At 44.8% G+C, this 15371-nt stretch overlaps 1 protein-coding gene across 1 annotated transcript in view; it reads left to right on the top strand.

The window, feature by feature from the left end:
* The window catches only part of HS1BP3 (HCLS1 binding protein 3), an 80432-nt gene extending 66987 nt beyond the window's left edge, over positions 1-13445 (top strand). The window contains exon 7 of the mRNA XM_077812479.1: positions 11587-13445. Coding sequence (XP_077668605.1) covers positions 11587-11818 — 232 coding nt within the window. The 3' untranslated portion in view covers positions 11819-13445. The remainder of the gene's footprint in view (positions 1-11586) is intronic.
* The last annotated feature ends 1926 nt before the right edge of the window (positions 13446-15371 follow it).

Here is a 15371-nt window from a genome sequence, read left to right on the forward strand (position 1 = left end):
ATTTTACGTTGTTGTTAACCATGTCTTTCACAATCAAGCAACAAAGCATCAGACATTCTGACTTGCACAACAGCACTGAAAGTGGCTTGTGAGACAAAGATTGCGCGTTATATACTATATTTCTCTGTAAAAGATCTCTAGCTAACCCATGTCTTTCAAAATCTAGGACTACCAGTTCCCAGACCCGTTTGAAACTGAACTGTCCTCTGGTATCAGGTTCTGTTTTTTTTTTAAATTATTATTTCTATTAAGCAGCATTCTGAGGCCATATATTGTTTGGTGTTTTAAGACTGTGCAATAAACATTTTAGCTGCTATGACAAAAGCTAACTAAGATTAAAGTGCAACTCCAGATGAGAGTCAGAATTTCTGAAAGTCACAATAACCAACCAGGTTACTGGTCAATGGCATGCGTATTCCTGCCCTCGAGGGGACAAAATGTCTGACCTTGACAAATGCTACGCCTAATGGAGAGCAACGTGAGTAATAGTTTTCATTGGACCCACTTCTGTTGGTGAAACGGACAACCTTTCGAGCTACAAAGGGCAACCTACATAGGGCGATCAGATGTCCCGTTTTTAAGCCTTCTTCCAAGTGTCTGGACTTTTAGTTAAATATGGGCAAATTGTCCCGTATTTTTGGGGATCGCAGCACAGCCATCAGTGGGGGGCAGCAAGCAGCCATGCCCCCCTCTTTGCACTCCCCAGCGGGTGCCGGAATCTTCCTTGCTGCCTCCTCAGTGGCAGCAGTGCCGGGGATGGGCAGTGAGAGCGCGCCTGGGAGCATCCTGAACTCCGCTGCTCCCCTCCCCGTTTCTGCTGCTGCTCCTGTCCCACCGCCCCCCTTACCTCCTGGGCAGCACTCCCGCCACACCGTCATCAGCTCCCGCCTTGCACGGCTGAGAAGCCAGAGCACGGTGTGCCCCCGCCTGGGGCAGCCCGTGGAGAAGGGGGTCCCTGCTTACCCATGGTGGGAGGATCCCTGCTCCTCCATATGGCGGGGCTCCGCTGGCCCTGTGGCAGTGGGAGCAGGCTGTGAGCAGCGTTTCACCTCACAGCCGACCCCCCCCCCCGCACATGGAACCCCTAGTGGGGCGCGGAAGAGCGTGTGTGGGGGGGCAGTGGTAACACCAGCCCTGCACTGGAGGGAGGGCTACAGAGAGCAGCGCGGGCAGGCTGGCCCACCCTGTGTGCAGGGGGACCTCAGGCTGCCCCATGCGCGGACATGCAGTGGGAGGGCTCGGACCACCAGCCATGTGGCCATGCATGCAGGAAGGGTAGCGGGGGGGGGTGGGGGAGGCATTGCTGGTGGGCTTGGACCAGGTGTGGGGAGGATGTCGCAGGATGGCGGTGCGGTGGCTCGGATGGGGGCGTGTTGCAGGCGGGCAGCAGGGTGGCTTGGGCCAGCCCCAGGCACCGGTGGGGAGGGGGACCTCAGGCTGGTCCCATGTGGGCGGGAGGCAGGGAGGGCTCAGGCAGGCCCAAGTGTGGTGGGGACTGGGGGACCTCAGGGAGGGCTTGGGCCAGACAGGGAGTGTCCCGTTTTCCCTTGGGGAAAATATGGTTACCCTTGACCTACAGGACTTGAAGAGGAACTCTGTGAAGCTCGACAACTTGTCTGTTTCACCAACAGAAGTTGGTCCAATGAAAGGTATTACCTCACCCACCTTGTCTCTCTCATATCCTGGGACCAACCCAGCTACAACACTGAAAGCACCAAGTCGAGCCTTTATATTTTAGTTTGAGGTCCTGAAATCTATACCTGATCTCTCTGTGTGCATTGTATATGGCCAGACCTTTGTCACTCTAGGCTGCTTATTCACTCAATATTTGTGCAGTGGGGGCGGAGGGGATAGAATTATTACTTATTGCATAGTGTACCAGAGAACAGGGAATCTGTTCTGGGGATATGTGGCAGCAGTTTGATCTCCAGTTCAATATTTTCAACTGACTGTAATACAAACATGATTTAGGGCTGATGTGACAAATTCTGGAGAGGATGTTAAGGTGAAAACCCAGAGCCAAGTGCCTGGCTTGGGTAGCTGGGCTGGGTGTTTGGCAGGTGCATGAGAGAGGGAGGAGAAACCCACCATCAACATCAGGCACAAAGTTCCTGGGCAACCACTCCATAGAGGCTCCTATCAAAAGTAACCTCAGTGGGCTGTCTAGCCTCACCCAGATCCATTCCTCATCCTCTACCCATCACCTGTGCTCTGCCATGCAGCAAGATTATATGGAGCAAGGTGTCATATAGAGGGAATCTCCTTCCCCTCCCTCTCTATTCATCCTTCCCCTTGCACAGCAGAAACCCACCTAAGCCACTAAGGCAGAGGAAAGCTCTGAATATTCCCCTAATGGGTAAAATTTATCTCTGGAACAATTCTGATGTCAGTGAAATTACATCAAGGATGAGTTTGGCTCTATGTGTAGAGCTTTACTGAAGGATGACGGAGGGCAGTTGTGTAACTAGAGGATATGATTACTGACTAGAAGTATCTGAAGGAATTGTTTCGGGTATCCAAAGGATTAAGGTGTGATGAGGTGAAATTAACAAAAATTAAAAGAAATTAGGCCAAGGATCAGGAAATGTTTCCTCACAGTCATAGCTTTTTAGCATAGGGAATAGTCTTCCGGGTGACAGGCTAGAGGCTCAGTCCCGTGAAAGATTTTTAAGATTAGATTTGACAAAGCACCAGAGGGCGCGCTGTATGAAACAGTCCTGCCCTGAGCATTCGGGCCCTGATGCTCTTAAACTCATTCTTAGCTCTAACATCTGGGATTACTCACGTTCTTAAAGTTCAGCAGGTGCTAAAGTGCTTGGCTGGATCATGCCTGAAAAGGTCTGTTCCATCTCTGACTTTTGTGATTGTTCTACCCTGAGTTGAAGTGAAAGGGATTTTATTTAAAAAAACAAACCCACACTGCACATGTCTCAGTAACCTTGCCTAGCGTCACAGACCCTTCTCCTATCCCCTCTGGTATTCAGGGTTATTTACTTCAGATTATAATATCTGTGGTTTTGAAACATAATTGGCAGAGACTTGCAGGTTGATAGCCAATTGCCTGATCTGGACATTTGTTCATACTGTCTGAACTCCGTTAAGCTAAGTATTGACTAGACCATGGCAATGGTGAACGCTGATGCCAGCTTAATTAACTTTTCAGTACTATGCCATCTATGTGACATCGGGGAATCCCAGTTTATGGCATCAGCTAGGAGTGAGAGAGACCAAGGTGAATCTTTGGTTCCTCTGATTCAGTGCAGATGAAAAAGTTGCAAATTTCTTCTTTTTCAAATTTTCTTTTCAAAAGCTTCCTATGTTTGTTATTTGAAACTATTTCTAATTTTTTTTAAAAAAAGTTTTTTGAACGCCTTAATAATTTCCCTTCTGAGCTGATGGACAGCTACAAATGTCTACGCATATTTGCTATGTTAATAATTCAAACGATACTTTGCATCTTGAGCACAGGCACAGCTAGGCCAGAGAGAAGAAGGGAGTGGGAAAGGCAGCTGGCTGGACACCTGGCGAGAGCTAGTGAAACTGAGGTGAAACTGGCTTCACTAAACTGCCTGGGATACTAGGGGAAAATTTTCAGAAACACTGAAGTGACTTAGACTCTGAAGTCCCATTGCCTTTCAGTGAGGCTTAGGCTGCCAAGTGCTGGCCCAGATTTTTAAAGGCATTTAGGTGTTGCTGTACTCAATGTTGCAAGTTTCAGAGTAACAGCCGTGTTAGTCTGTATTCGCAAAAAGAAAAGGAGTCCTTGTGGCACCTTAGAGACTAACCAATTTATTTGAGCATGAGCTTTCGTGAGCTACAGCTCACTTCATCAGATGCATACCGTGGAAACTGCAGCAGACTTTATATATACACAGAGAATATGAAACAATACTTCCTCCCACCCCACTGTCCTGCTGGTAATAGCTTATCTAAAGTAATCTTCAGGTTAGGCCATTTCCAGCACAAATCCAGGTTTTCTCACCCTCCACCCCCCCACACAAATTCACTCTCCTGCTGGTGATAGCCCATCCAAAGTGACAACTCTTTACACAAATGCACATTGTGTAAAGAGTTGTCACTTTGGATGGGCTATCACCAGCAGGAGAGTGAATTTGTGTGGGGGGGTGGAGGGTGAGAAAACCTGGATTTGTGCTGGAAATGGCCTAACCTGAAGATTACTTTAGATAAGCTATTACCAGCAGGACAGTGGGGTGGGAGGAGGTATTGTTTCATATTCTCTGTGTATATATAAAGTCTGCTGCAGTTTCCACGGTATGCATCTGATGAAGTGAGCTGTAGCTCACGAAAGCTCATGCTCAAATAAATTGGTTAGTCTCTAAGGTGCCACAAGGACTCCTTTTCAATGTTGCAAGTTAGTCTCTAAGGTGCCACAAGTACTCCTGTTCTTTTTGCTGATTTAGAAGCCTAAATCCTATTGACCATCAATGGGATTTTGGCTCCCAAGTGCCTGTCACTTCTGAAAATAAGACATAGGCTCCTAAATTGGTTAGGCATTGTGACGCTAAGCACGGTAATGCCTAAATACTTTTAAAAAACTGAGCATGTCACTCTTGAAAATGGGATTTAGGCACCTAAATCACTTAGATGGTTTTGAAAATTTTACTTTAGAACTTTTGATGAAAACAAGGACATCTGCTCACCCTACAGTCGAGTGGAGGATACACTTCCCAGTCTTAGTACATGATCCATGCTGCAGAGGATAGTGAAAAACCCCAAGATCACTTTGAGATATTCCTGGAAGTCAAGTCCTTGTCTACCTTAAAGTTAGCAATCAGCTCTATCCTGTGTATGTGAGCAACACTCAGCACAGCTAGTTAAATATCTTATCCCACTTTTACCCTCATTATTACAGATGAACAACTCTGTTTTTGTCAATTTGGATGACAGCTCAAACCCTTCTTGTTTGCACACGCAGTATATTAAGGTGTGTTGTTTTGATTTAACACAGGAAAATATAATTCAGTGCCTAAGGGAAAATAATTGTGGAAAGCCTTGATGTACCATAGTCTTTCTCTGTCCTTTACGTCTTTGTGGGTTGTATATTTCTGGTTCATTTGTTGCATTGTACTGTGTGAACACAGGGCCTCTTTTTCCTTATGGCCTAAGAATATTCATGCAGAAAATGTATTATTTAATTGTGGCCTGCTTTAGAATTTAATTCAGTCAAAAATGAAAGAGAATTGTCATTGTGCAAAGGGATACCTCTAGGAATGGGACTCACCGTGAGGCTAGCAGACAGATTATTACAGAAAACACATGTGGACATTGAGAAATGGGGTAAGAGGAGACACATCCTGTATAAGTTTTACAGGAAATTTGCTGATAATTTTTTAAAAAGTCATACATGACAAAGCTTTTTCCGTTTTTATAATCTAAGATGAAGATAGTAAAACCCAGGGCATGATAAATATTAGTTGTTGGTTGGTTGGTTGGTTCTGTGGTATTGCCCACAATGTGCTAGGTGGTTTTCAGACAACCTTCCTCTGTAGCATGGAGCACGGGTCACTTGCTGGAGGATTCTCTGCTACTTGAAGTCTTTAAACAACGATTTGAGGACTTCAATAGCTCAGACATAGGTGAGAGGTTTTTCGCAGGAGTGGGTGGATGAAATTCTGTGGCCTGCCGTTGTGCAGGAGGTCGGACTAGATGATCATAATGGTCCCTTCTGACCTTAGTAGCTATGAATCTATATAGTTCCTGACCTGGAGCTCACAATCTGAGGCCCCAGTCTGCAGACAACAATGTATGTGTTTGACTGAAGGATGGGCAGGCAGACAGAGCGTGGTGGAAAGGGGAGCAATACCTTCATACGGTGTTTTTGAACTGGTGGGTCACTGCTAGAGCGGAGAAAAATTTTTCAAACTAATAGTTTATTTGACCAAAAATGCAGTTTTGGTCGACCTGAAACTATTCACAAATTTCAGAGTAACAGCCGTGTTAGTCTGTATTCGCAAAAAGAAAAGGAGTACTTGTGGCACCTTAGAGACTAACCAATTTATTTGAGCATGAGCTTTCGTGAGCTACAGCTCACTTCATCAGATGCATACCGTGGAAACTGCAGCAGACTTTATATATACACAGAGAATATGAAACAATACCTCCTCCCACCCCACTGTCCTGCTGGTAATAGCTTATCTAAAGTAATCTTCAGGTTAGGCCATTTCCAGCACAAATCCAGGTTTTCTCACCCTCCACCCCCCCACACAAATTCACTCTCCTGCTGGTGATAGCCCATCCAAAGTGACAACTCTTTACACAATGTGCATGATAATCAAGTTAGGCCATTTCCTGCACAAATCCAGGTTCTCTCACTCCCTCACCCCCCTCCAAAAACCCACCCCCATACACACACAAACTCACTCTCCTGCTGGTAATAGCTCATCCAAACTGACCACTCTCCAAGTTTAAATCCAAGTTAAACCAGAACATCTGGGGGGGGGGGTAGGAAAAAACAAGAGGAAATAGGCTACCTTGCATAATGACTTAGCCACTCCCAGTCTCTATTTAAGCCTAAATTAATAGTATCCAATTTGCAAATGAATTCCAATTCAGCAGTTTCTCGCTGGAGTCTGGATATGAAGTTTTTTTGTTTTAAGATAGCGACCTTCATGTCTGTGATTGCGTGACCAGAGAGATTGAAGTGTTCTCCGACTGGTTTATGAATGTTATAATTCTTGACATCTGATTTGTGTCCATTTATTCTTTTACGTAGAGACTGTCCAGTTTGACCAATGTACATGGCAGAGGGGCATTGCTGGCACATGATGGCATAAATCACATTGGTGGATGTGCAGGTGAACGAGCCTCTGATAGTGTGGCTGATGTTATTAGGCCCTGTGATGGTGTCCCCTGAATAGATATGTGGGCACAATTGGCAACGGGCTTTGTTGCAAGGATAAGTTCCTGGGTTAGTGGTTCTGTTGTGTGGTATGTGGTTGTTGGTGAGTATTTGCTTCAGGTTGCGGGGCTGTCTGTAGGCAAGGACTGGCCTGTCTCCCAAGATTTGTGAGAGTGTTGGGTCATCCTTTAGGATAGGTTGTAGATCCTTAATAATGCGTTGGAGGGGTTTTAGTTGGGGGCTGAAGGTAACGGCTAGTGGCATTCTGTTATTTTCTTTGTTATGCCTGTCCTGTAGTAGGTAACTTCTGGGAACTCTTCTGGCTCTATCAATCTGTTTCTTTACTTCCGCAGGTGGGTATTGTAGTTGTAAGAAAGCTTGACAGAGATCTTGTAGGTGTTTGTCTCTGTCTGAGGGGTTGGAGCAAATGCGGTTGTATCGCAGAGCTTGGCTGTAGACGATGGATCGTGTGGTGTGGTCAGGGTGAAAGCTGGAGGCATGCAGGTAGGAATAGCGGTCAGTAGGTTTCCGGTATAGGGTGGTGTTTATGTGACCATTGTTTATTAGCACTGTAGTGTCCAGGAAGTGGATCTCTTGTGTGGACTGGACCAGGCTGAGGTTGGTGGTGGGATGGAAATTGTTGAAATCATGGTGGAATTCCTCAAGGGCTTCTTTTCCATGGGTCCAGATGATGAAGATGTCATCAATATAGCGCAAGTAGAGTAGGGGCTTTAGGGGACGAGAGCTGAGGAAGCGTTGTTCTAAATCAGCCATAAAAATGTTGGCATACTGTGGGGCCATGCGGGTACCCATAGCAGTGCCGCTGATCTGAAGGTATACATTGTCCCCAAATGTGAAATAGTTATGGGTAAGGACAAAGTCACAAAGTTCAGCCACCAGGTTAGCCGTGACATTATCGGGGATAGTGTTCCTGACGGCTTGTAGTCCATCTTTGTGTGGAAGTTTGGTGTAGAGGGCTTCTACATCCATAGTGGCCAGGATGGTGTTATCAGGAAGATCACCGATGGATTGAAGTTTCCTCAGGAAGTCAGTGGTGTCTCGAAGGTAGCTGGGAGTGCTGGTAGCGTAGGGCCTGAGGAGGGAGTCTACATAGCCAGACAATCCTGCTGTCAGGGTGCCAATGCCTGAAATGATGGGGCGCCCAGGAGTTCCAGGTTTATGGATCTTGGGTAGTAGATAGAATATCCCAGGTCGGGGTTCCAGGGGTGTGTCTGTGCGGATTTGATCTTGTGCTTTTTCAGGAAGGTTCTTGAGCAAATGCTGTAGTTGCTTTTGGTAACTCTCAGTGGGATCATAGGTATTGTTTCATATTCTCTGTGTATATATAAAGTCTGCTGCAGTTTCCATGGTATGCGTCTGATGAAGTGAGCTGTAGCTCACGAAAGCTCATGCTCAAATAAATTGGTTAGTCTCTAAGGTGCCACAAGTACTCCTTTTCTATTCACAAATTGAACATGAACATTTTCAGCCATTCACAAAACAGCCAGAGGTGGAAGTGGTGCTGCTTCCCTCTTCCCCCCACCATATAACCTTTACCTCATTGGTTAGGTTTCAGAGTAACAGCCGTGTTAGTCTGTATTCGCAAAAAGAAAAGGAGTACTTGTGGCACCTTAGAGACTAACCAATTTATTTGAGCATGAGACTCCAGTGAGAAACTGCTGAATTGGAATTCATTTGGAAATTGGATACTATTAATTTAGGCTTAAATAGAGACTGGGAGTGGCTAAGTCATTATGCAAGGAAGCCTATTTCCTCTTGTTTTTTCCTACCCCCCCCCGCCCCAGATGCTCTGGTTTAACTTGGATTTAAACTTGGAGAGTGGTCAGTTTGGATGAGCTATTACCAGCAAGAGAGTGAGTTTGTGTGTGTATGGGGGTGGGTTTTTGGAGGGGGGTGAGGGAGTGAGAGAACCTGGATTTGTGCAGGAAATGGCCTAACTTGATTATCATGCACATTGTGTAAAGAGTTGTCACTTTGGATGGGCTATCACCAGCAGGAGAGTGAATTTGTGTGGGGGGGTGGAGGGTGAGAAAACCTGGATTTGTGCTGGAAATGGCCTAACCTGATGATTACTTTAGATAAGCTATTACCAGCAGGACAGTGGGGTGGGAGGAGGTATTGTTTCATGTTCTCTGTGTATATATAAAGTCTGCTGCAGTTTCCACGGTATGCATCCGATGAAGTGAGCTGTAGCTCACGAAAGCTCATGCTCAAATAAATTGGTTAGTCTTTAAGGTGCCACAAGTACTCCTTTTCTCATTGGTTAGGGTGCTCACAGTGGATGCTGGAGACCCATGTTGAGACCCAGAATGCACTTTTTTGACTAATCAAAATTTGTATACATTTCAGATTTGATTGAACCGAAATCAAATTTATTTTCAATTTTTTTGGAACTGCCACTGTACAGAAAAATCATTTATTTGCCCTGCTCTAGCTGTAACTCCTACCGGGACATGGAAGGCAATCAGGGAGGTTGCAAGGCATTGAAAATGTTATTACGATCTAAAGCAGAGAAAATACAATTTTCAGAATTATTTCATGGTTCACAACACCTTCCAAGTTTGTGAGGTCAAATGTAGTTGTATTATATAGGCTTATCGTTTATACACTTTTACTTTTATAGTAAACGTAAGGGGTTGTCAAAATGTTTGACTTCAAGTAAGGGGCCAAGTTCCAACAACCTTAAAAGGCTGAAAAACCCTTGTGAAATAGAAAGGTCAAGGTGCTACTTAGCCATTGTATGTCCAAATGATGTTAAGTTCAACTAGATTCACTCTACACGAGTGGTTTTCAACCTGTGGTCCCCAGACCACTGGGGTCGGCAGACTATGTCTAATATTTCCAAAGGGTCTACATCTCCATTTGAAATTTTTTAGGGGTCCGCAAATGAAAACAGGTTGAAAACCACTCCTTTAGGCAGTGCAGTCAGAAATTCTATGTTGTATCTTTCAGGAAAGGCAAACTAATACTATTTCTGCTAGTAGTAATAATGACAAGGGAGTTCTTTGAGTACCTGGTATTTTAAAATTCAAATATTTATAGAATTGTAACTGTGATGGATGATGTGATGAGAGAAGCGTCCCAGATTTGTTGATTCTTCTTTTGTTATTGCCTGTGTGGAATAATGGCCGTGGTGCTGGAGCCATAAGCAGAATAAACTGCTTCTATGGTTACGGGACTCCTCAGCGTTGCTTTGCGTTTAATAACCTGCAAATGGCTCCTTTATTGCTCTGCTGTACTTAGTAGAGAGACTTATTAAATCTCTGCTAGGGGACACCAGTAAATAAATATTTAAGGGGTGAAATTCTGGCCCTATTGAAGTCAGTGGGAGTTTTACCATGGACGTCGATGGAGCCAGGATTTCACCCAGTATATCCCAAAGCCATCAGCTACCGCAACAGGAACAGATACATTGGTGGAGAAAATATGAACAACAAAGAATAAATGACATTACAGGGAGCCAAAATACCGGCTAACTAATCTGAGATAAGGACCAAATCCAAGGCTCTGGTCACCACCCAACGAGCATAGAGTTGTGAAAAGGGACACAATTAAAAGGAACTTTGCCCACCCCAGGCAGTAAAGTGGCTGCAGAGCTGCTCTGCCAAACCCATTTTAGCCACCGGTGTCACAGCATTAGCAGGAGGACCAGAGAATCCCCACAGAAGAGAAGATTCTGGCTTTGCCCCTTCCCTTATCCCCATCTCCACTTGCTCTGCGCATATTGCTTCTGGGGAGCCATGTTTGCTGCAGAGAGGGGTGCACCCTATCAATCTAGCACTCCCAGTGCGTGGCAGAACTTCCCCCATCCTGTTGCCAAGGGGGGAGGGGCCTTTCCAGCTGCAGCTTTCAGAATGATCAAAGATGGGATTTTTCAAAGTGTTCAGCACTGACCCTGCTCCCATGTTTTGGCACTGACTTCAACGGCAGTAGAGTTAGACCAATGTAGAGTGCTTGATCCCACCCTGAAATCTCACACTAATACCTACAGCATTCAATCCAGCCGAACAAATACCATTGACACTATAAATTCCAGTAATTTATTTTAATTTTTCCTTCTATGTTTTGATGTTGTTTGAATATTATTTGATTAGAATGTTGGGAAAAGTTACCCTAAAAAAGCATAGTGCACACAGATCAAAAGAGCCTTCTGTTTCACAGGAGCATGTGTGAACAAGCCATTCTGTGGTTAACTTTATCCAGATCAGCGTTAGAGGCTAGATATGTAGTTCATCTTGTTCATCTGAGAAGCAGACTTGGGCAGGAAAGAGTTTACCTGTCCTGTGAAAAATGGTGAGATTTCAAAAATATTTTCCCATTCCAAATTGAGGCAAAAAATCAATCTCAAAATTTTGTGAACAGGAAAAAAAAATTTCAGTTTGGTTCAACGGAAAGGGTTTTATTTCCATTTCAATTTTTTTAACTTTTTCTTTATTCTACATTAACTTGCATTTCTAAATAAAAAGTCATTTCACATTTAAAAAAATGGAACTTTTCATTTAGTGTCTCATTTTACTGGTTTCTGTGACAATTTCAAAGTTTCCAGAATTTTCAGAATGGGAAATGTTGAAATCAACCCTTTCCCATGAAGTTTCAGTTTCAGTGAATTGGCATTTTCTGAGGAAAAATATTTTTAGTCAAAAAATTCCCAGTCAGCTCCAATGAGGAGTCATGTGTGTTTTTGTGTTTTTATTTTCTTTCCTTAGGGTTGAAGAGGATTTAGAGAGGCTCTGGAGAGTGAGTTCCAAGCCAAAACCCAGGCTGCCACATAAACCAGCATTGCTTAAGAAGCCATTAATCACCACTAAGAACAATGTTAGTCCAGCCCCTCCAGCAAAGCTGAAAGAAGACAAGATTCAAACCATGGACGAGGTAGACATTCTCCAGTACATTCAGGACAATGAATCTATCAGCAACCAAGACATGAGTCTCTTTTGAAGAGTCTGTTTCTTTTCTGTCTTCCGAGGCTGCCTTATCCAAGTGCCATTGACCTCGTATGTGAGGGAGGCAGGAGTTAGCTCGAATTCTTCATTGTCGCTACATTTGCCAACTTGTCATGATTAGGAGAGCAGAAAGTCTGATTATTTCACAAGCTCTAAGTGGTAAAGAGTATGTGTTTCTACTCAGTGTAATTATGGTCTAATGTCTTATATTTTCAGGCTTTTTTTTTAAGAGGTGTAAAAATATACAACACTATAGATTCTGTGTACTATAATCATATCAAATTATTGGATAACTGATTACTAGACCGAAAGGGCTCACACAAACAGCCGAGGCTACAAGCATGAATACAGTCTGGTGGGGCCCCCTTCCCTCCATTAGCTGAATAAGAGACGGTATGTTTCAATTAACTGGAAATGTGATCCTTTTTCTTTTGTCCATCCTTGTAGTAACCTGCCCTCCCTTGCTGTCATTTTAGTGAGATGCAGCCAGTTAGTGCTTCTGTGGATACACTAAAATCCGTCTCCATTGTATCTCAGAGAGAGATTAAAATCCCAAGTTGCCTGACTGTTCTTCCCTTATTCGGGCACTCATTTTGTCCCAGAGAAAGTTGTCCCTACCCCCAAATAGATACAGCCATATAGTGTCAATGTCTGGCCATTGGTTGTTTAGGTACACAAATTCCAGCTCAGGGGAGATCTAGTGCAATAGTGAAAGAAGGCTAGACACTGCAAATCTATGTACAGATTTTCTGACTACGGATAGTCAGCACAGGGACATGGCGCAGAGTTAGCAAATGACTGGAGCTGTATTTCAAGCCATCTGTAGATACACAGACACTGAAATGTTTAGGAAGTTTGGATCTTTCTCCTGATCTAAATTTCAGGGCTTGGGACCATCTCTATAAAGACATGGGAGTGGAATGATGCTCAATGGTGGTCCCTTTGGTTACTGTTTAATTTTTATAGCCAGGCAAGAGCAACTCTGGGGTGATAAGACGTTTTTGAAAAAAAATCTGTATATTTTGGTGAAATTTTAGTGCCCGTGAAAAGTAAGAAATTAACCCAGCACCTCACCAGCAGCCTGCACTGCCCCTCCTATTCCAGGGCTCTCTTCTTGAATGTGCTGAATTATAATTTGGGCAAGTGTCTGTAATCTCAATTGAGACCACTGAACGCATCTTACCTGCGAACTAAATCAGACTGGAGGCAAGGTCTCCAGCCGTGAAATGCTAGTATATTTAAGCCATGTCACACACCCCAGATCTGCCTTTTTAATGCATAACATCATAGCTTCTAAAGTGTTTTAAAAATATATTTGTAATAATTATCATGTTCTCTATTAATAATTTTCACTTTATTCCAAAAGATAATGTATTAAGTACATTTTTGTTTAAATGAACAAAAAAATCAATATTAGATCTGAACCATGTAAATAAGATTCACTATAATAAAATGACATGCTAACCTGTAAATACTGTTGTTCTTTATTATATCCTAAAGTAAGGGATGATGAGAGTAGAAAGTTGGGTTCTAATTACCTAAGCTGTGATGAATGTTCCGTTTTTATTGCCATATGAGTGCAGTAAAATATGTGTTTAAATAAGAAAATATTGAAGCACTGTTCAGATAAAGCTTACTGATGAACACAGAACTCTGTCTATGTTTTTTATGTGTCTTCCATTAGTATCTGAGCAAAATATTTAATTAGCCTCCACAAACTTTTTTTCCTCGTCTGCAGATTATAGTGATCTCAGCCCAAGAAGCCCTGGAATGCAATTCCTTCCGAGGACATGCTCAGTTGAGACAGAATATTGACTTGGTGTCCAACAGAATGTAATAAGACGAGCATGGAATGGATTTTTATTAACACTATTGTGCTGCTTGTGAATGATTTTGGGACTATACTTGTCTAAGCATGTGTGTGTGTATAATTCTCTGTTGAATTCTCTGGAAATTTTGTTTAGTGGCATTTTTGACTCCTTTTGAGTGCTTAAACAGCCACATCTAGTGACTTTTCAGGGTTTGTCTGGTGACTTCCTGCTATGTAGAGTTGGCAACAAACTAAAAAAAAAAAAAAGCACTCAGTGTTGGCCTAACTCTGCTCCCTCAAAATTAACAATTACAGTCCCTTTGACTTCAGTGGAAGAAGAGTTCAGCAGAGCATTTTTGAAAATGCTACCATATGGCATCCTGTAATTTATATAATTAGAAGCTATCATGAAAGTTACTTGGTTCGGAGGGGTGAATAACAAATCACAGATTTTCCAAGTATCACTTCACTGTTGCAAGAAATGTCATTTTCTTAGAGCTATATAGGAATAAATTCTAGTAGAGTAACCCCTAAATAGAACTTCTACAATCAAAGAATTTTCTTTTTCAACAGGATGCTCAAGGATTCTGCAGTCAGGTTTTTCAGGAAGACATGGTAATCTCCAGCTGTTTGGTAATACAAACAATACACAAGAGTGGCATACCACAGAGAAACACAGGGCTCTCTGATGTGTCCGTTCACTAAAGTGATGATGGACAGGCAATTGGTTAGATCAGTGGTCTCCAACCTTTTTACACCCAAGATCACTTTTGGAATTTAAGGGCAACCCAGGATTTACCCCGCCCCTTTCCTGAGGCCCCACCCCTTGCCTAATACTCCTCCCCACTCGCTCCATCCCACCCCTCTCCGTCACTCACTCTCCTCCACCCTCACTCACTTCCACCGGGCTGGAGTAAGGGGTTGCGGTTCGGGGGGGGGGGGGTGGGCTCTGGGCTGGGGCCGAGGGGTTCGCAGTGTGGGAGGGGGCTCTGGGCTGAGCCTGGGGCAGGGGGTTGGGGTGCAGAAGGGGGTGAGAGGTGCAAGATCTGGGAGGGAGTTTGGGTGCAGGAGGGGGCTCCAGGCTGGGGCAGAGTGTTGGGGTGTGGAGGGGGGTATAGGGTGCTGACTCTGGGAGGGGATCAGGGCTGGGGCAGGGGCTTGGGGTGCAGAAAGGGATATGGGGTGCTGGCTCTGAAAGGTCAGAGCTTGGGCAGAGTGTTGGGATGCAGGAGGGGGTGGGAGTGCTGGCTCAGGGAGGGGAGTCAGGGCTGGGGCTTAGGATGCAGGAGGGGATTCAGGGTGCAGGAATGCATATGGGGTGCTGGCTCTGGGAGGGGGCTCAGGGCTGGTTTGGGGTTCTGGCTCTGGGAGGGGCCTGGGGGTTGGGGTGCGGCCTCCTGCTGGGAACACTTACCTCGGTTGGTTGCACAGCATGGCTTCCACTAAGGCAGGCTCCCTGCCTAACCCGACCCCACGCAGCTTCCGGAAGGGGCCAACGTGCCCCCGTGGCCCCTGGGGCAGGTGTGGGTGGCAAATGACTCTGTGCGCTGCCCCTCTCTGCAAGCGCTGCCTCTGCAGCTCCCATTGGCCACAGCTCCCTTCTTCCTGGCCAAAGGGAGCTGCGGGGACGGTGCTTGCAGGCAGGAGCAGCACACAGAGGGAGACCCCTGCCTCCCCCTCCTCCCCCCGCCCCTGGGGCTGCACTGGCTGCTTCTGGGAGCAGCATGGGGCCAGGGCA

This window comes from Eretmochelys imbricata, chromosome 3, assembly GCF_965152235.1.
Source record: "Eretmochelys imbricata isolate rEreImb1 chromosome 3, rEreImb1.hap1, whole genome shotgun sequence".
Taxonomy (NCBI): domain Eukaryota; kingdom Metazoa; phylum Chordata; order Testudines; family Cheloniidae; genus Eretmochelys; species Eretmochelys imbricata.